The 20,208-nt window shown below is 50.9% G+C and overlaps 1 protein-coding gene across 2 annotated transcripts; it reads left to right on the forward strand.

The window, feature by feature from the left end:
* Positions 1-1,745: 1,745 nt before the first annotated feature.
* Mthfsd (methenyltetrahydrofolate synthetase domain containing) lies at positions 1,746-14,637 on the forward strand. 2 transcript variants are annotated; one of them, XM_041650278.1, is made up of 8 exons: positions 1,746-1,814; positions 2,993-3,096; positions 4,073-4,186; positions 5,388-5,501; positions 9,155-9,245; positions 10,101-10,213; positions 11,023-11,148; positions 13,563-14,637. In XM_041650278.1, exons 1-8 carry the CDS (start codon positions 1,799-1,801, stop codon positions 14,007-14,009), a joined length of 1,125 nt encoding a protein of 374 aa, XP_041506212.1. In that variant the 5' UTR covers positions 1,746-1,798; the 3' UTR covers positions 14,010-14,637. The 2 variants fall into 2 exon arrangements, with proteins under 2 accessions (XP_041506212.1, XP_041506210.1); XM_041650276.1 differs by lacking the exon at positions 4,073-4,186 and adding an exon at positions 4,217-4,330.
* Positions 14,638-20,208: the final 5,571 nt, after the last annotated feature.

Genomic DNA, 20,208 nt, shown 5'->3' on the forward strand with positions numbered 1-20,208 from the left:
AGGTCAGGATTGTTATGCCTAGAAATCCTATCTCAAAAACAAACAAACAAACAAACAAAAAAAACAGAAAAGAGCCTGAGGCTGCCCCTGACTTCCACAAACACAGGTGTGCCCAAGGACACACAGACACACCCTATGAAAGAGGCCACCTGATTTGCCTCTAATCCCATCACTCTGTGAGTTCCAGGCCAACCTGGTATACAGAGGGAGTTCCCAGACAGCCAGGGCTGTTACACAGAGAACCCCCCCACACACACTCAAAAAAAGATTCCTGGACAAAGTCGGGAGTGAGTCTATGTAAGTGACTCATGAAGAGTCAGGAGCCTTCAGGCCCAACACTTTTGAGCTTCTGGCTGTCTCCACCTTACCACCCTCTCCATTTCAGGAGTTTTCTTTCCTTTCTTTAATAAACAGCCTTTATTTCTATGCCCAACCACATGTCCCTAGGACAGTTCTTTGTCCTGAGACACAGGGAGCTGGAAATCCCAACGGGTGTCCTCAGTCTCAGATCCACTCCTGTACATAGGTTTCCTTCGACTTTCAAGCGATGTCTCTACAGATGTACACACAAGATGGTCTAAACATACTACATACTTGCATATACACGTATTTAGTATATGCGCTAATGATATATGTGTATGGACTCATGATACAGCACAGTCTGTGGAGGTCAGAGGACTACTCTAGGGAGTCGGTTTTCTCCTTCAACTATGTGTGTGAAGGGACTCTAGCTAGCTCGAGCGAGGCAAACACAGCTCTGGCAGGCTTGCCCGTCTTCCCAGTTCCCTCTGCCTTGCTAAAAAAACGTGTGAGCATACATTCCTAAAGCTAGCCACCAAGGTCTATTTCCTCACTTGGATACTTCCTCCTCCTAAGGCTGACCACAGAGGTCTAGCCTTCAGTTCACCTAATTAACATGCCCAATTAAAATTAAACACCTCATCCTAACATGGAGTCCTCCTTGTACTTTACAAATCACCATTTTCCTATGTGCCCCAGCTGTCTCCTTTCTATCCAGTGGCAATCCTTTTTTCTCCTGCCCCTCCACAAATATCCCTACCCCCTCCCTTGTTTCCTTCCCCTTCTCCCTTTATCTCCAGTCTTTGCCTCTTAATCCCTGCGCCCCCCACCCCTCAGCATTCTTTCCTCCTGTGGCAAATAAACCTCCTTTGTGCTGAGAACTTGGTCTTGGGGATCCTGAACCCAAATCCATCTCTTACAGTGGGTCCTGGGAATGAAATGTAAGTTGTTAGGCTTGGCAGCAAACACCTTTCCCAGCTAGGTCATTTTGTCAGCCCTATATGCGTTATATATGTTCCACGTAATACAAAAGCATACATGTTGTGTGTGTGTGTGTGTGTATGTGTCCCAGGCACCTTCGTTCTAAGGCGGCTCCAGCGGGGGCCTCAAAAATCACTGAGGCGGGCTGGAGAGATGGCTCAGCGGTTAAGAGCACATGACTGCTCTTCCAAAGGCCCTAAGTTCAATTCCAAGCACCCACATGGTGGCTCACAACCATCTGTAACGGAATCAGATTCCTTTTTCTAGCCTGCATGAAGACATAGCATTTATACAAATAAATAGTAAAATAAACAAATAAAGGTGTTGGGTGCATCTGCAGCGTTCAGCAAGCCGAAAAGATGGAGAAAAACTGGGACCCAAAGCAGGAACCCCACCCGCTGCGTGGCCTGCGCAGGCGTGTGCCCTGAGTCCGTCTAGCCTCAGTGCGCAGGCGCAGTGTGACGCGCAGGCGTTTGACGTCACCGTGAAAGGCGTCGCGCTCTGACGTGGGTTGGCCATGGAGGCCCTGGCGGGTGAGGAGAACGGTGGGCAGTGGGGGAAACCAAGGCTTGGCCTGCCCAAAAGTCCTGATGGTCCGAACGTGGCGTGTGGAGGATGCGACCCGGCTTGTTACGGCTATGATGCCCAGGCTGACAGCGCGAGGGAAGAGTCAGTCCGGCCCTCACGCAGCCGGGCTCGACGCATTTAAAATAGCCTGAGCCGGGGTGGGTGGGTAGGGGGAGTGGAAGGGATCGTTCAGCCTCGAACACCGCGCAGCGCCTTCACAGCCCGCGCTACAAAGCATTGTAAACGAGGAAACGTACGCATCCAGCAGCGAAAGTTTGGAAAGCTTCCACTTGCCCGTCGGTGGGATCTGCCCTCGCAAACGCTGTAATGCCACGAAATTTACAAAGGACCAAAGCTGGGGCTGGAGAGATCTCTGTGGTCAAGGGCGCCTGTTGCTCTTACAGAGAACGGGAGATCAGTCCCAGCAAGCATATGAGATAGCTCACAACTCGCAGTTCCAAGAGAAAGGACCAATGCCCTCTGATCCCTGGCCTCCTGAGTGCTCCCCCACCCCACCCCCGCAGTTGCTGGTGGTGCACATAAACACGTAAACAAATGCGGACACACGTATGTAATAAATCTTTTTAAAAAGAAAGACAAAAATACTACACACCAGGCAGGTTGGGGGTGTGACTCGGTGATGGAGTGCTTCCTTAACACACTCAGAACCCTGAGTTTGACCCTCTGTACCCCTAAATAATCAAGACTGCATTCTAGCCAAACCTGGTGGCCCACACTCGCAACTCTTGCTGCTTGGGAGGCTGAAGCAAGAGCGCTTAAGGTTCAAGGCCCATCTGTGCAACACAATGTCACCTTGCCTCAAAAAAGGCGGTGTGTAGCTTATCAGTAGAGGATGGCTAAGTATGCTGGCGTCCCTGGCACCGCAGAGAAAATGCAAATGACTTCACAGCTAGGTTTCACGGTATGCTCCTGGTTCCTAGCACAAGTTTGGAGCTCTTCTCCCAACTGGTGAGGGAGCTTGAGGGGAAACTAATATTTCCATTGCCCCGAAGAAAGACTTGGCACCTTAAGCTGGTCTGGCGTGGACCCAAACTCCTGTGCAGATATTGTCACAAGAGCACAGTGGCCACATGCACTGTGGGAATGGTTTTTATCAGTAAGTCACAGTCCTTTGTCGTTGTAGGTGTCTCCAAGCAAGGCATCCGTGAACGCATTTGGGACCATATGGAATCACGTGATTTAGCTGACTTCCCCCGACCTGTGCATCACAGGATTCCGAACTTTAAGGTACGGAGGTGTTCCTGGGCTTGTTAGAAGGGGATGAAGTTATCCCTGGGAGAATCACATCAGCAACACAGCTCCTCTGCTTTCTGGTAGGATTGGTCCTCGAGGCTCAGTGAGCAGAGGCAGAATCCAAGAGGGCCTGGAGGGCTCTTTGTGTTTGGACACATTCCTTTCTGTTACCCAGTGGGGCCCAGCTTCTGTGGGGGTGGAGGGTTGCACTGTAGCTGCTACCAGGGCTTTTCACAGAGCTGGCCTCCCTCAGCCACTTATGGAAGAGCTTATGGAACCCCCAGAGGGAAGCCCAGCTTGTGCCCAGAGAAGCCCTGGCCCTGTTTCCTAACCCAAGGTGACTATTGCCGATAGTTTGCATGGAAAATAGTTTGCCTGAAAGAGGCAGTGTGAGCCAGGAGCTGGTTCAAGCTGGCCATCCCAGCAGTGGAAAGGCAGAGGCAGGAGGGCACAGGAAGAGGGTACAGGATGAGCTCATGGGGTCTGGTGTGAAGGGAGCAGGCGAAGGAGAGGCCTCTCCAGGCATCCTGCTCCTTAAATGATGCTGCTTACGTGAGCTCCGCTCTTCTGTGGAAACCCTTCAGCTTCTGTACTCTTTTTAGAGTTTTCTTTCCTTAAAAACTGAGTTCTGGGGTTGGAGAGAGGCTCAGTGGTTAAGAGTACTGGCTGATCTTCCAGAGGTCCTGAGTTCAATTCCCAGCAACCGCATGGTGAATCACAGCCCTCTGTAATGAGATCTGGTGCCCTCTTCTGGCATAAAGTCAGTAGAGCATAAAGTAAATCTCTTTAAAAACCAAAAAACAAACCAAAAAAACTTGAATTCTGGCTTAGTTCCTTTCTGTCCTGTGTTCTTTCTGAAGTGTCTCCTTGGGGGAATGTGGGCTCCTGTATCTGGGTGGATGCAGGGTTGTGATGCCTAGGCCGTACTTGGCCCACGTCCCCAAGGTGACATGCAGCCACGTTTACACAGGGTGCCTCTCGTGCTACGGAGCATTTCCCACACCTGCATGCTTTCAGGGTGGCGAGAACCATTAAAGTCAACCCCGATGCTCCTCAGAGAAACGCCCGCTTCCTCGTGCTGGAGGTGAGTGCAGCACTGTTTTTGCCTACCTAGGGGTCTTACCTGGCTTGCCAAAGCATCAAAGACCTGGACGTCTTTGCTGGGACACAGGAAGTGAAAGTGGACCCTGATAAGCCCCTGGAAGGTGTCCGGTTGCTGGCACTGCAGGTAACTCCATGTTCCCAAGGTGCCCTCCGTCAGGAGCGCTCCCCCTCCAGGTGACTGCTGAGCGCATGCCGCATCTCTAGGTGACCTGCAGCTCACGGCAGCCGTCTGTCACTTTGTTTTTAATGTTCAAATTCTTTGAAACAAAAACTCCTCAGTTAGAAATCTGAGTCTGTGTTAGGTGATGGTGGCGCACACCTTTAATCCCAGCACAAGGGAGGCCGGGGCAGGCAGATCTCTGTGAGTCCAAGGCCAGCCGGTCTACAGAGCAGAGTGAGTTCCAGGCCAGCCAGAGCAACACAGAGAAATCCTGTCTCAAAAGACATAAACAAACAAATGTGTAGACCACTTCTCAAAGAAAAGAGAGCACCCTCATCATTCATTCAAACTACTTTATCATCTCATGTAGTATGAGGCCAGAGCTTGGTGTGCATTTTAATGGACATAGCTCTAAGCAGTTATAATAACCTGTGCGGACAAAGTGAACAGGCCGAGCCACAGCATGCACTGAGTGGTACAGGCAATGTGATGACCGACCTAGCTCTGCCAAACCAAGGCTGCTGCTGCTTTGGCACTGAATGTCAGGCACAGAGCTTTGGAAATCAACCTGGGATGGCCAAAGACCATGGAGTGACTTGCTGGTCCCCCATTGCTGTCCCGTTTCATGGCAGAAGCCTCAGCTGCGCAGGACATTGTGCGGTAAGGGAGGCCTAAGGCCTCTGTGCTGAGGAGAGCAGTGACATGCAGCTCCTACTCTGGGCCCATGAGACTCAAGGAGGCTTCGTGGAAGCGCAGGAGTGTTGACCTCCCCTCCCAGGCAGTGAGATGGTATTTGAACTAGACTGACACCCCACACTGCAGGGAGCACAGCAGGGAGCAGCGGGAGGGAGCTGTTGCTGATGTGGGGGAGGACACTAGGGGTGGTCACTCTGGCCTTCGGGAAACAGGCATGAGAGGGGAAGCGGCCCAGCTATGCTCAGGTGTCCCTTTGTAGAGATTCCCTTTGTTCATGGGGGAAAACATGCACTCTCTGTGTAATTGATTGTCTTTTCCCGCAAAGAGCAAAAAGACACTGCTGGTCCCAACTCCACGGCTGAGGACAGGACTGTTTAATAAGATCACACCACCTCCTGGAGCCACTAAAGACATACTGAGGAAATGTGCCACCTCCCAGGTGAGTGCTACAAGCGTCCACCCTGGGGGACTGTCCTCCTGAGTCATCGCACTGTGGAATAGAATCCATGGAATTTACACAGAGCCACGAGAGCGCTGTTAAAGTATTCACCAGTTCTGCCTGTGCCATCGATACCTGAACAGATAGATAGTTTGGTTGATTAGAAATGCTTGTTCAAGAGCAGGGGAGACGCAGCACAGGGCACTCTGGTGCCCTCTTGTGGTAGATTTGGTCTGTGCCTGTGCTTGCTCCCGCCTGTTTAGATGAAGCAGTGGAGGGCAGGATGCACCCTCTTTGCTGAGCAGGCTGTAAACTCCCGACAGGAGCGTGGTTGCATGTCATCAGACACTTCGCAGCTAGACTAGAATCTGTAAATTCATTGATGTGTTAGAGAGCCAGGATTTGCGTCTTACGTTAAATCACATTTGATAGCTTTTTTTTTTATATTTATAAAATTATTTATTTTTTTTTATTTTTTTTTTAATAATTTTTTTTATTAAGAAAAGAAGAAAAAAAACATAAACAAAAAACAAGTTTCCACCTCCTCCCAGCCTCCCATTTCCCTCCCCCTCCTCCCACCCTTCTCCCCCTCCTCCCACCCTTCTACCCCTCCCCCCACTCCTCTCCCCCTCCCTCTCCAGTCCACAGAGCAGTCCAGGTTCCCTGCCCTGTGGTAAGTCCTAGGTCCTCCCCCCTCCGTCCATATCTAGGAAGGTGAACATCCAAACTGGCTAGGCTTCCACAAAGCCAGCACATTAAGTAGGATCAAAACCCCGTGCCATTGTCCTTGGCGTCTCATCAGCCCTCATTGTTCGCCATGTTCAGAGAGTCTGGTTTTATCCCATGCTTTTTCGGTCACAGTCCAGCTGGCCTTGGTGAGCTCCCAGTAGATCAGCTCCACTGTCTCAGTGGGTGGGTGCACGCCTCGTGGTCCCGACTTCTTTGCTCATGTTCTCCCTCCTTCTGCTCCTCATTGGGACCTTGGGAGCTCAGTCCAGTGCTCCAGTGTGGGTCTCTGTCTCTGTCTCCATCCATCACCAGATGAAGGTTCTATGATGATATGCAAGATATTCGTCAGTATTGCTCTCGGATAGGGTCATTTCAGGTTCCCAATCCTCAGCTACCCAAGGAACTAACTGGGAACCTCATGTTGGGCACTTGGGAGCCCCTCTAGGGTCAAATCTCTTGCTCACCCTAAAGTGGTTCCCTTAACTAAGAATTGTGGTTCCGTGCTCCCCTATCCACCTTTCCTTTATCCCAATTCTCCTGATTCCCCAAGTCCCCCCTCCAAAATATATAAAGAACTCAAGAAACTAGACTTTAAAATGCTAATTAACCCAATTAAAAAATGGGGCACTGAACTGAACAGAGAATTCTCAGCAGAGGAAGTTCAAATGGCCAAAAGACACTTAAAGTCGTGCTCAACTTCCTTAGCAATCAGGGAAATGCAAATCAAAACAACTTTGAGATATCATCTTACACCTGTCAGAATGGCTAAAGTCAAAAACACCAAGGATAACCTTTGCTGGAGAGGCTGTGGAGGAACGGGTACCCTCATCCATTGCTGGTGGGAATGCCATCTTGTGCAACCACTGTGGAAGTCAGTGTTTCGGTTTCTCAGGAAATTCGGGATCAACTTACCCCTGGACCCAGCAATACTACTCCTGGGAATATACCCAAGAGATGCTCTATCATATGACAAAAGCATTTGTTCAACTATGTTCATAGCAGTATTATTTGTAATAGCCAGAACCTGGAAACAACCTAGATGCCTTTCAATGGAAGAATGGATGAAGAAAGTATGGAATATATACACGCTAGAGTACTACGCTGCGGTAAAAAACAATGACTTCTCGAATTTTGCAGGCAAATGGATGGAAATAGAAAACACTATCCTGAGTGAGGTGTCCCAGACCCAAAAAGATGAACATGGGATGTACTCGCTCATAATTGGTTTCTAGCCATAAATTAGGGCCACGGAGTCTACAATAGGTGAACCTAAAGAAGCTAAGTAAGAAGGTGAACCCAAGGAAAAACATATAGTTATCCTCTTGGCTAAGGGAAGTAGACCCAATTGCCGGGGAGAAAATTAGGATCTTGGGGGTGGGGTGGGATGGGGGTAAGGGGAGATGGGGAAAAAGGTAAAAAAAAAAGATAGCTTTTTAAAGAACCATAAACGCGGGGCTGGAGAGATGGCTCAGCAGTTAAAACACTGACTGTTCTTCCAGAGGTCCTGAGTTCAATTCCCAGCAACCACATGGTGGCTCACAACCATCTATAATGAGATCTGGTGCCCTCTTCTGGGGTGTAGGTAGGCAGAACACTGTACATAATAAATAAATAATTTTTTTTAAAAAAAGAACCATAAACACCATGTGATTTTACTTATCCCTTTTAAAGGCATTTTACCTTGAGTCTAATATGTTAATGTTGAATGACTTTTTATTTTCTGATAACTTATTGAAAAAATTGGCTACAGCTTACAAAAACATGTTCAGTATGCTATAAAGATAAAATACGTGTGTGTAGAGGAGCAAGTTGGGAGGACACATCTGAAACCAGCTGCTGGGGAAGGTGGGGAGAGGAGATTGCTGATCTGAACCTGCCTTGCATTATAGCAAGACTGCATTTCAGAAGAAATATTAGAAGGAATTGTGGTGGGGGTGGAACGTAGCTCATTAGAGCTCTCCCCAGCGTGTACAAAACCCCAGATTCTACCCAGCACTGAAGAAAATGGAAAAGAATAAAAAGGATGAAAAGTAAGATAAAATCGTAGTTCTGGGGCTGGATAGATGGCTCTGTGGTTAAGAGTATTGCCTGCTCTTCCAAAGGTCCTGAGTTCAATTCCCAGCAACCACATGGTGGCTCACAACCATCTGTAAAGAGGTCTGGCGCCCTCTTCTGGCCTTCAGGCATACAGACAGAATATTGTATACATAATAAATAAATAAATATTAAAAAAAATAAATAAAATCGTAGTTCTGGCCAATCCTAAGCCCGCAGCTCAGGATTCTCAGCGACAGGGCAGTGGTCAGTCCTGGGCCCCAACTCAGGCAGTGAGGAGCCTATTTTCATGGCCACCAAGAGGGACAGCATAAGGCTCCAGCACAGTGGGTGCTTCGGGCATGCACTGTGGCATGCTCCAGGGAGACCCAGGCCGTACACTGATCCCAGAAGAGACTTGCCAGGTCTCTGACCTGCTCTGCAGGGGCAGTCCCCTCATACCTTCTATCCAGGCCTCTGATCGTCAGGATGGGTGGGTCCACTGGGGGGGACATTTCCAGAAGCGAGAGTGCCCTGCCTGAAGCGATGGCCATGCGGGTACTGACCATGTCCTGTGCCCCCATTTCTAATGTTCGTCTTGGTGTCCTGTGCCATGAGGAACCTGAAGCTTCTGAGACTCAACAGGGCCTGGCCCGGTTGTGTGTGGCTCCCACCTGATTACCTATGGTGTTCTTTTGGCATTAGTGTTCTGTGACTTTGTGTGGTTCGTTCCCTCTGTCCCTCTTCCTGGGGTAAGAACTGTAGAAGACACTCTCTCAAATTGTTTCTGGACTGGCTGACCCGGGATACTGCCTCCTCTAGGGTAGCGTGGGAGTCACGTCCACTCTGATGCACTAAGACCACAACTCAGCCCCCGTTTCCCTTTATAGGGCGTGCGGAACTTCAGCGTCCCTGTGGGCTTGGACTCTAGTGTCCTCGTGGATTTAGTTGTGGTGGGATCTGTTGCTGTGTCTGAGAAAGGTAAGCTAGAGACAGGCTGTACAGGTGTTGTGAAGGCTGCCCTGTCCACTCTCCCCTGCCAGTCGTTCTGCCCTGCATGCCTGACCCCAGCCACTCACTGGCCACTTGTATCGGCTTTGTTCTGTTTTAGTCAGACCAGAGTCTCCCGGGTACCACAGAAGAGTGCACGAGGCCTGCGCCTCAACTAATGCAGTCTGGATAGTCTGCACAGGCCTTCACGGAGGCCTGTCTCCCTGGTGACCCTAGCTTCTGTCAAGTTGACAGGTGACACAGTCACAGGGGCTCACAGGAGCCCCAGCACCCCTCTTCCTGTCCTCTGCCATGTTGGGACTATCCAGCTTGAACTTTGAGCAGGCCGATAATGAGCCGTAATTTCTGCCGTGCCTTTAAAGTCAGTGTTGTGTATCCCACGCTGACCTCAGATTAGTCTTCCTCTCTCAGGCCCGCTGAGCCTGACCTCCCCTTTGCTTCTGGCTTCTCTTCCTAAGGCAGGAGATCAGACACCTGCCCTTCAAAGCAGAACTCTGTTGTTCTCTGTCCTCACCTGCCGACCTTTCGTGGCTTTCGGGTTTTGATTTCAGAACTTGACGTTAGCTCTCCACCCTCCCACCTCAGCCTCTGCGTGCTGATGCAGCTGCGCCACCGCACCTGGCCACTGTCTCTGCTTTTCACTGTGTCTTGCTGACATGGCCAGCTCACAGGTGCAAACTTGGTCACCCCATGCACTCACTGTGCACGTTCAGTGTTCGGAGCCACTCGTGGATTGCTGGGGACAACAGGAACACTGAGACCCCATCCTTTCCACTGAGGCCTGATAGGAACCCACTTCTGCTGTGCCCCTGCCTTGTCTCTTAGGCTGGAGAATTGGGAAGGGAGAAGGCTATGCCGATCTTGAGTATGCCATGATGGTGTCGATGGGAGCTGTCCACAAGGGGACTCCGGTTGTTACCATTGTCCATGACTGCCAGGTACGTCCTGCAGATCTATCATTGGTACCCCTCAGCAGCTCTGGGAGAGGGAGAGGTGAGAGAGACACCTATTCATAGCAGGCACATGGAGACTTATTAGTTATGAATGCTCAGCCTTATCTTATGCTTGTCCCACTAGCTTTTATAATTTAATTTAACATGTTTCTCTTCATCTATGTTTTGCCTCAGGACTTTTTATCTTTCTTTCATTCTTTATGTCCTATTTTTCCTGCTTCTTCCATGTCTGCCTAGTGGCTACCTGGTTGGTTGGCCCCAGCGTCTCTCTCTTTTTCTCCCTTATTCTCTTTGTCCTCTGTCCTCTTGAGCCTAGATCCCTCCTCCTACTTATTCTCTCCACCCACCAGCACTGCCTATTCCTGTACTGCCTGACTGTTGGCCGTTCAGCTTTTTATTAGACTAATCAGGTGCCTTAGGCAGACAAGGTAAAGCAGTAACACATCTTTGCATGATTAAATAAATGTAGCATAAATAAATGTAACACATCTTTACATAATTAAACAAATGTAGCTTAAACAAATGTAACACATCTTTACATAATTAAACAAATGTAGCTTAAACAAATGTAACACATCTTTGCCCAGTTAAAGTAATATTCCACAACATAAACAAATGTAACACATATTTCCGTAGTTAAAGCAGTATTCCACAGCACCTGTTCTTGGGTCATGCGATGAGCAGTGTTGATGGATCAGACCCTGGGTCTCACGCACTGGAGATCATCCCTCCAGTTGCTCAGTTCCTTCCGGGCCCTGCTGTCACCTGACTAGTCAGCGCCTTACCTTGTTCAGGTCGTTGACATTCCTGAGGCTCTTCTAGAGGACCACGATCTCACTGTTGACTACATCATCACTCCGACCAGGGTCATTGCTACAGACTGTGCACGTCCAAAGCCAACAGGGATCATCTGGTCCAAGGTGAGTTATTACTGTGGCTGACATGGCCTACTGTAGTGGCCATCAGAGTTCCTTGTATGACCTGGCTATTGTCTGCTGTCCTGTGTGGCTGGACATCAGCACTACCTGGAACTTTGAGTGGTGTAGCTCCAAGTAATGTCTTCAGGCTGAGGCCTAGAATTACCTAGGAAGCAGTCATGGTAGGGTCACTTCACTTTGGCGCCTTTGCTAGTGTTTTTGTGCGTGTGTGCGTGTGTGTGTGTGTGTGTGTGCACACGCGTGCGTGCATTTGTGTTCATATATGTGCATGTGTGGAGGCCAGAGGTGAGCCTTGGGTATCATTCCTCAGGGTGTGGCACACACCCTGAACATTTTTATAGTTTGTTGGTTTTGCAGTTCTGTGGGGTTGGACTTACAGCCTTGTGACTCGGGCAAGCACTGCTAATGAGCTGCCTCCCAGTCCTTTGCTAATTTTTATTTTGGAGGCAGGGTTCACTGCCTAGGCCTCTCGAGTAGCCAGGATTACAAGCTACACTGCCACCCTCCACAAAAGATTGCAAACTTCTAGGTAACTGACACATGAATACCAAATCTGAATTGGAATTTTTGGAGGATGGAGCATGAAGATGTTGTTTTCTGTTTGATGAACAAGTAGAGCTCTCATTTCATGTGGCACGTTGATAAAACGTAATGACCATTCCTAATTGCCAGCTAGTAAAAACAGAATCCCCTCAGCATGGACAGCGACATCAACCCATTCTGCTAGCCCAAATGTAAGCCGTGGGGAAATGGCAGAGCCAATGTGGTTGGGACTTGTGGAGAAGTGAGCCAAGCCATGCTGGGTGGCATGACTCCCTACTCAAAACAGGCTGTTCCCAAGAGGAGTGGTGCCTGGCTCCATAGTGGCCTGAACACCAGGAGATGCCATCCTCACAGCTCAGCTCCTGTGCTGCTGGACTTCATAGGAAAGGAACCCAGAGCCTGAGTGCTGATCTGATGTGTGCCCTATAGAAACCCTGCCTTGAGCTGGGCATAGTGGTGCACGCCTTAAATCCCAGCACTCGGGAAGAAGAAGCAGGTGGATCTCTGTGAGTTCGAGGCCAGCCTGGACTACATAGTGAGTTCCAGGGTAGCCAGTGCTATAGTGAGACTCTCAAAAAAAAAAAAAAACCCCAACAGCAGCATCAACTATAAAAACAAACAGAAACAAAAAACACCCCCCCCACACACACACACACATACACACAGGAAACCCTGTCTTGGAGCTGTGGCTGTTCTCTCAGTAACTGCTTGTTTGCCAGTTTTCTGCCTCCAAAGTTAAAGAAAAGCTTGCCTCTGATGGATGAAAAGTGTCAGAAAGGACTGAACAAGTCTGCTTCCTGGCCCACTGCAGGCTCTGCTGTTCAGGCTGATCTGCCAGCTCAGTCCAGGCATCCCACTGGCAAACTGGCTGCTGATGGTCCACACGCTTCCAGCCGTGTTTGTGCACACAGATCAGGCACCTGGCTCCTCCTCCAAGGCACACTGCTCACATGGTGATCTGCCTTCCACTGCCTCTGCAGGTTGTTGGATGTTTGCAGGCAACTTTACCAACTTGGTAGGACCACAGGCGGCCTGTGCGAAAGCCCCACAGGATGATGCTGAGCTCAGCAAGCTGTCATTTAACAACCTGGTGGCCCACTGCTAGGGAATGCTGCACGAGTCATGCTTAGTGTCAGACCTGCCTGGCAGCGTGCAGGGCCAGGCCTCGGTGTGATCCGAGAGATGCTCCTGGGCTTGTAAAGGACCCCGTCCCGGCCACAGGCACTTTCCTGGAGGTAGGCAAGGACTTGCCCTCTGTGGCCATATTAACACCACTGACTGCAGGCGCTCTTCTGGGTGAATGGCCCACAAAGGAACCCCAGCTGCTTCCTCTGGAAAGATAGAGGCCCATTCCACCCTTGCTGTGGCACATGAAGGGACAGTCTGAAGGACGTCAGAGTGTCAGGATTTCATTTAGGCTGCCGTGGGGTTGGAGCTGAGCTGCAGGCTGGTGACTTTCTATTAAGAAATGGAATCTAGGCCTGGCTTCATGTTGCAGGCTTATCATCTGGGCACTCTGGATGCTGAGGCAGGAGGATGGCAAGTTTGATGTCCAGGCAAACTTGGGCAATATGAGGCCTTTTCTCCAAATAAAAAGAAATGGCTGGGTTGTAGAGCAGTGGTAGGAGACTTGTCTAGCCCATTTGAGGCCCTGTGCTTCACCCCCAGCATCAGAGAAATAAATAAAATTAAACATGCAGTGGAGTCTTACTTATCTCCCCAAAGCTGGGGCCTTCAGCACCCTTTCAGTCATATGGTGTGTATGTTACCAGAGTCCCTCCTGAGTGTGTGGGTGTGGCCTTGGTGTGACTTGGTCACCCCAAGACTCCGACTGAGGTCACTGTCTTTTCCAGGTCAGTTGTGAGATGCTTACGAAAATCCCAGTGCTCAGGATCCTCCGTGAGCGAGAGAAGCGGGCCGGAAAAGACGTCGCTCTTCAAGTTGAGCCTGGCAGCCAGCACCCAGCTCCAAGCACCATGAGGAGACCCCGGGATATACCGCAGTCACAAGCAGCTTCCCTAGGAGGGTCTCATAGCCCCTTGCACGGGGTGGACACCCAACCAGCTGCCACTGTGTACGTGGGAAACCTGCCCTCTAATGCTCGCGTGCGTGAACTGAAGAGAGCCCTCCAGGAGCTAGGGGCAGTGCCCCTGAGGCTTACCTGGCAGGGACCACAGCACAGGGCCATTCTACACTATGCTGACTCAGCTGCTGCCCAGCAAGCTGCCTCCCGCCTTCAGGGCCTACATCTAGGTGCCAACTCCTTGAGGGTGGCACTGGGGCAGCATAGGGATATGTGACCTGGTGAGCAGCCCCCAATGGAAGAGCTATGCCGTCTCTTGTTGGAATGCCTCTGACGTGTGGTAGTTTGCTATTGATGGGAGCCTGCTGCTGTGTGAGGCCTAGGCTCTGCTCCTCCTGGGAAGAGGCCACACTTTCCTAATGCGTAGGGATGTGTGGTGAGCAGCACATCACAACTCTCGGGATACCACAAACTCTGACAATAAGTCGGAGAACTGACCCATTCCAGTTCTGGTTGTGAGGTCCTGGTTGTGAGGTCCGTGTGATATGCCCTCTGGGTGCAGAAGGTCTAGGGACAAAAGGTAGAGAATGGAGACCCGATTTAGGATAGACGTGAAAGTGAACACAGACCCACAGAGAAGAAGCTGGGGCAGGGATCCAGGGCAGGCAGCAGAGCCGCAGTCCAGCAGAACAGGAGTGGGTAAGGGGCTCTGCACCCAGAGAATGGGAACCCCACTTGTGCACGTGTGTGATAGTGTCTACCCAGGCGGCACAGCTTTAACTCCACAGGCTCAGGGCCTCACTGTCCATCAGTGAGAATAAGAGGGGGGTGGCAGCTGCCTATGCTTGCCAAGATGCAGTACTTGTGCCATTGATCCTAGGCAAAAAGTCAAAATAAGCATTTATCAAATGTGCATGCTTGAGAAGTTTCTCGTTTTTACCAGTGGGTCTTCCACAGTGTCCATTAACATTGTCCTTTGCCCCAGAAGGGCAGGCCTAGAAAAACAATTCTGTGACACACAACTTCTTGCAGGGACCTAGCCGTAGTCACTCAGTGCTAGTTCAGTAACCACCCCTTCCAAGTTGTCCCAGGTGCTATGAAGAGTGGCTGTGGGAAGCAGGCCTTGAGCTGCGCTGACCTTTTGATCATCAAAAGTAGTGAGGGTAGGAACTCAAGTAGGCCAGGAACCTGGAGGCAGGAGCTGGTGCAGAGGTCATGAGGGGTGCTGCTTGCTTGCTCCTCACAGCTTGCTCAGCCTACTTTCTTTATAGCATCCAGGACCTCCAGCCCAGGGATGACCCCACCTGCAATGGTCTGGGCCCTACCACATGAATCCCTAAGAAAATGCTCTACAAACTTGCCTGCAGCCCACTATTCTGGAGCCGTTTTCCCAGTTGAGGTTCCCGCTCAGATAACGCTAGCCTGTGTCAAGTTGACATAAAACTAGCCAGCACACTGGCCTCTTCCTATGTGTGCTTGCCCTGCACCTGGCTGTTCTGATGAGAACAGAGTCTCAGCCTCCTGCCATGGCTCGGACTGATACCTGAAGCTGAACCAAACCCTTCTGGGCATCTTCACAGTGCCGAGAAACTAGCTAATGCAGGAAAGTGCCTTTCCCAGCACCTGTTATAATTAGGCTTTTGGAAATGTAACAGAAGGGACTAGAGAGATGCTCAGTTGTTAAGAGCCTTCCAAAAGACCTGAGTTCAGCTGCCATGTCACAAAGCTCACAAGCACCTGTAGCTTCAGCTGTGGGGATCTGAGACCTTGTCAGACCTCTGGGTACTGAGCACACAACCACAGCAGCGAAACTCAGAAGTAGTTGGGGCCATGACTGATGGGCAGCTCAGACTCCTGTAGGTGAAATGAGTTTTACAGAAAGTGGTTGCAGATCCCAGAGAGATTCTTCAGTTCCAGCATGTCCAACCAGATCCTAGCAGAAACTCCTCAGGGAACTGAGCAGCAAGCGCAGAGAACAGCAGAGGTTGACCTCTGAACTGCTCTACATGCACACACATGGGAACGGGATGAAGGCTGGCAGAGGAGCCAAAAGGCAGTGACAGACCTCTCAGTGCTGGTTTCTAGGTGATTCTAGGCCCTGCCTTGGAGATGAGGTTTGAGGTTATGAGGTCCAAATTTCCAGGTGATGCTGGTGGCATCCCCTCCTGTCCTGTAGGCATAGTGAAGCCACACTTAATACAGAAGCCAGGATGCCCCAAGAGGAGAGGCCAGAGCAGTCATAGTCATCATCTTGAGGAGTGAGATGGTGGCTTGAAGGATAGAATGCCAGAGAAGAGGTAGCTGAGCCTAGGGGTCATCTTAGTTCCGGGTTCTGTGCTGTAATAAGGCACCATAGCCAAAAGCAGCTCGGGCGTTTCACCTCACTTCCATGTCATAGTCTGTCATCCAAGGAATTCAGGAGCTGGTGCAGAAACCATGGGGGAGGATTGCTCACTGGCTTACCCTCATGGTTGCTAAGCCTGCTTGTAGAACCCAGAACGAGCAATCTAGGCTGGCACTGCCTACAGTACCCCCCCATCAGTCATCAATCAAAATGCACCAGAAACTTGCCCGCAGGCCAGTCTGGTGGGTACATTCCCTCAGTTTAGGCCTCAAACTCATGAGATCCATCTTCCTCTGCTTCCAGGATGCTGGAATTGAAGGCGTGTCACTGCCCCTGGCTCTGGTTTTGTTTTGTTTTGAGACAGGTTCTCTGCATAGCACTGACTGGCCTAGAACTGCTATATAGACCAGGCTAACCTCAAACTCAGAGATCTACCTGCCTCTGTCTCCCACCACCCTCAGCTTCAAATTTCAAAATATCAGACCCTTTCTGAAAAGCAGACCTTTGATAGGACCCATGTATAAGGGCTGACATGCAAGTGACACCCAGTCCGTGGTCCTCAGCACTCTTTAGTCTATCCCCTTGGCCTTTCTTAAACTCTGAACTCCCTTTTCCTGCAGTTGGAGGCTAGAGGAGAGCTCTCTTCTATTCTCCCAAGGACTGAAAGTGCCCAGGGAGCTTGGTGCATCTTCCCAGGAAGTGCCTCAGCTCTCCCCACCAGAAGCCTTCCCCAAAAACTGGCTAAAGCCACACCACGTTTGACTAGTCACCTGAGGACCAGCTCCACGCAGTGGTGATGCTGGGCTGCCCTGTGGAGAGGACCACACACCCCAGCACTGTTTGGATGGTGTGCCATTTTGGAAGGGATCCCAGGCTGGGGGAGGGGGGTCCCACTGAAGCATCCCTGTAACTTCATGAGTGAGGTGACTTTAATGTTTTGAACCACTAAACTTGGGGCAGGTGTTTGCTTCCTCAGTAACCAATCACACAGTTTCACTTATTGTCACAGATAATGATGGACACATATGTTAAAGTATAGACCAATACTTCCTCTGAAGAGCAGCAATTAAGAGTAGATAGAGGGCCTACCATAACCATCATGATCATCATTGCAGATACGGGTTCCTCAGCCAGCTGAGGTTTCAGGAGCGCAGGCAAGTTGCTCTTTACCCCCAGTGAGTTGGCTCAAGTCCGGGCCATTTGTCAGGAGAGAAAATCAGCCCTCCCCTGTGAGGTGACCTCGCTCTTCCCACAGCAGAGGATAAATGGACTTGGGGTCTGTGGCATGGGTGTCAGGGTCACCCACCGTGCTGGGTCCATCCTGCATCCTTCAACCTTCTCACCTCTAGGTTGTGGCCCCTGCCTCTCTGGTGCTCCTATGGGCAACACTGCAGGTCCCAAGGATCCTGGATCCTTCCATCCATCTTGTGGGTCACCCAAGGCTTTTACTGGGAACCGCAGAGATGTGCAGACAAGCAGCCTTAAGTGAGGAGCTGTGCTCTTTTCCTCACAGAGGCAGGGCCGCCTCCTGTGAATGGAGCCCTTTGTTTTCCAGGGCCGTAAATCACGGTGGTTGCAATGGGAGCCGACATGTGCCTGTGTGGTGTGGATGGCCGTACTTTGGTGGTTGGAAGCGCTAAGCACCGGTCTTGAGGCGCTGAGCTGTGGGTAACTCCAACATCGCTCCCACCTGCAGGTCGGACAATCCCACCGGTAGGAGCAGCTTTCCGGATCAGGGTCTCAGGCCAGAACTGGCTGGAGCCCTGGATCCTGGCCCCGTGGAATGGAAAAAGGCTGTTCCCAGGGAAACCCTGACCTGCTCATCTCCTGACCACAAGCTGGGCCTGCAGGCCAACTGGAAGCCATGGCAACTTGTCAGAACACAGAGAACATTGAGTGGCTGAAGAATTCGGAGTCAGAATTCTTGGGGGGGGGATTCTGTGTGCAGTGTGTTGTTCTAGCTGTGTTACCTCAGGCAGGGCTCTCTGTGCCTGGGTTCTTCAGAGTTAACTTTTTTTGTTTTTTGAGACAGGGTTTCTCTGTAGCTTTGGAGCCTGTCCTGGAACTAGCTCTCGTATGCCAGGCTGGCCTCGAACTCACAAAGATCCACCTGCCTCTACCTCCCGAGTGCTGGGATTAAAGGCGTGTGCCACCACCGCCCGGCCAGAGTTAACTCTTGAGACTTGCAGCGGATTTCCCCACACATCACAGGAGGGAAGCAAGCAAAGTTAGGACGAGGCAGAGGCAGGACTGGAACCACATCCTGGGGGCTGGGAGCTCCGAACCAGCACATCCATTATCTGCTTTCTGGGGGCCACACGGTCTTGGTGTGCAGGGGATGCGTTCAGAGACCCCAAAGCTGCCTGAGATGGGGCTAGAAGTGACTTTACCTTCCGCTTTTCTGAAGTCCATTTCCTAAAGCCCTATTGTTTGTGTAACTAGGAAAGGATAATTAGTTCAGCTCTCAACGAGAACAACCCATCTCCCCTAAACTGAGGTCTAAGGGTCTGGACTAGGGTCCACTCATCCGGACCTGGATGCTTGTTGCCTGGTGAAATCTGTTTTTCTGTAGTTCTAACATGAACTGTGAGAAATGAACAGCAGGTGGCGCCATCTCCTCGTGAGAAATAAGCAGGGACAAAATCCCAGGGCTGGTGCTTCTGGTGCCTTCCGGGATTCCCTCTTCTTTTCAAAGGGTCCCTAACCCTGAGCTGTCTCCCTGTACCGGCGTCAAGGTGAAGTACAGCCTGCTTCCCCCGCCCCCCTTGCTGCCCTGCCCTCTGGGGTTTACCCCTATGGTCCTCTTCCTTCTTCACACAGGCGTAGCTCTCTGACCCAGCCTGACGACGGGGGCTGATGCTGAGGGTCTGGTGAGAGCTCATTCCTGCCAGGCCCCTGTCACACAGAAACCCAGAGACATCGTGTGCCTATCTAGAACTTGCTTTCGGGACAAATTCCCAAAGACAGATAGCTGGTCCTTTTTTTCAGGGACAGCTAAGAACCTGGCATTCTTCCACGTGGCCATGACCGGGAGAGTCGGGGAACATGGGGTCCCTACCTCCCTGACGTGATGTCACTAGTTTTAATAAGATGCTCAGAGAGGCTTAGCTTCCCCAGACCACTGCTGTGTCACCATGAGGGCACTGAACACTAGAACTGTGCCGAAGTAATATGGGCTGGGTCAGGGAGGGCCCACCGAAAGGATTGGTCAGGCACTGTGGTTGGGCTCAGTGGGGCTAGCTTTCAGCTCTGTTCAGACTACCCCACCCAATTATCCCTTGGGTGGGCCAGGCCCAGTGACATCCCTTCAGGGGAGTCAAATGAGCCTTCCTTATAGTAGAAAGCGCTGCAGTCCCACCTTGGTAACCTCATCTTCCCATCATGCTCTTTGCAAAGTGGCCTTCTTCCATACGGTCAGCCGGGTGACTGTGGACTATTAACGGCTGTGCTGTGCTGATCTGTCTACTGGGAACAAGTCTAAGGGCAAGTTTTCATGGCAGCTCAGTGTGGCCCGGGAGGGCACTCTGGGTGGTTGAACAGCTGGGCTCACTCTTTACCCAGCCTGCTGTTTCTCGCGGACTGTATTCTTCTCTGGGCCGTCAAAGCTCATCAGAAAATGTTATAAGGGTGGAAGTAGAGATCTAGGGTAGATAGCATCCTAGCTGAAACACTGAGTGGGATACTCGGAGCAGGGGAGAAGGAAGACGAAGTGAAGAAATGCAGGCATGGGGGAGGGGGAAGCTCACGATTAAAGGTCCATGATCCATGTGTCCATCTTTACAATAGCCCAAACTCCATCCAGTGACTGGCAGGGCCCCACCTGGGCTTGCAGGAAAAAAGGCCCTTCCTCTCCTTACCCAGAGAAACAGAATCAGGCAGCCGCACCCGACTGCCGCCCACAGTCTCTGGTCTTGTGTCAACTTTTGCTTGATGTTTATTTCCACTGTACCAAGAGGTTGAAGGAAGAAAGGGGGGCAGGCAGGAAGCCATCGTGAAAGCTGGAAAGGCCGGGTCTGCAACTCCAGGAGGGATGTGAGAGTCTCCAGTCTGACAGGACACTGAGAGTCTGTGGACTTCCTGGGCTCAGTGGAAACGCTGGGCAGGGTCTGGTAGCCCTTGTGTATAGCATGAA

This window comes from Microtus oregoni, unplaced genomic scaffold, assembly GCF_018167655.1.
Source record: "Microtus oregoni isolate MIOR12 unplaced genomic scaffold, Mior012 000004F_ref0000308, whole genome shotgun sequence".
NCBI classification, from domain to species: domain Eukaryota; kingdom Metazoa; phylum Chordata; class Mammalia; order Rodentia; family Cricetidae; genus Microtus; species Microtus oregoni.

Bases quoted from the DNA above. Each gene is read 5' to 3' on its own strand.
- Mthfsd (XM_041650278.1), top strand. The intron at 4,187-5,387 runs GTGAGTGCAGCA...TTTCCCGCAAAG, and splicing joins CCCGCTTCCTCGTGCTGGAG to AGCAAAAAGACACTGCTGGT. The intron at 9,246-10,100 runs GTAAGCTAGAGA...CTTGTCTCTTAG, and splicing joins TGTTGCTGTGTCTGAGAAAG to GCTGGAGAATTGGGAAGGGA.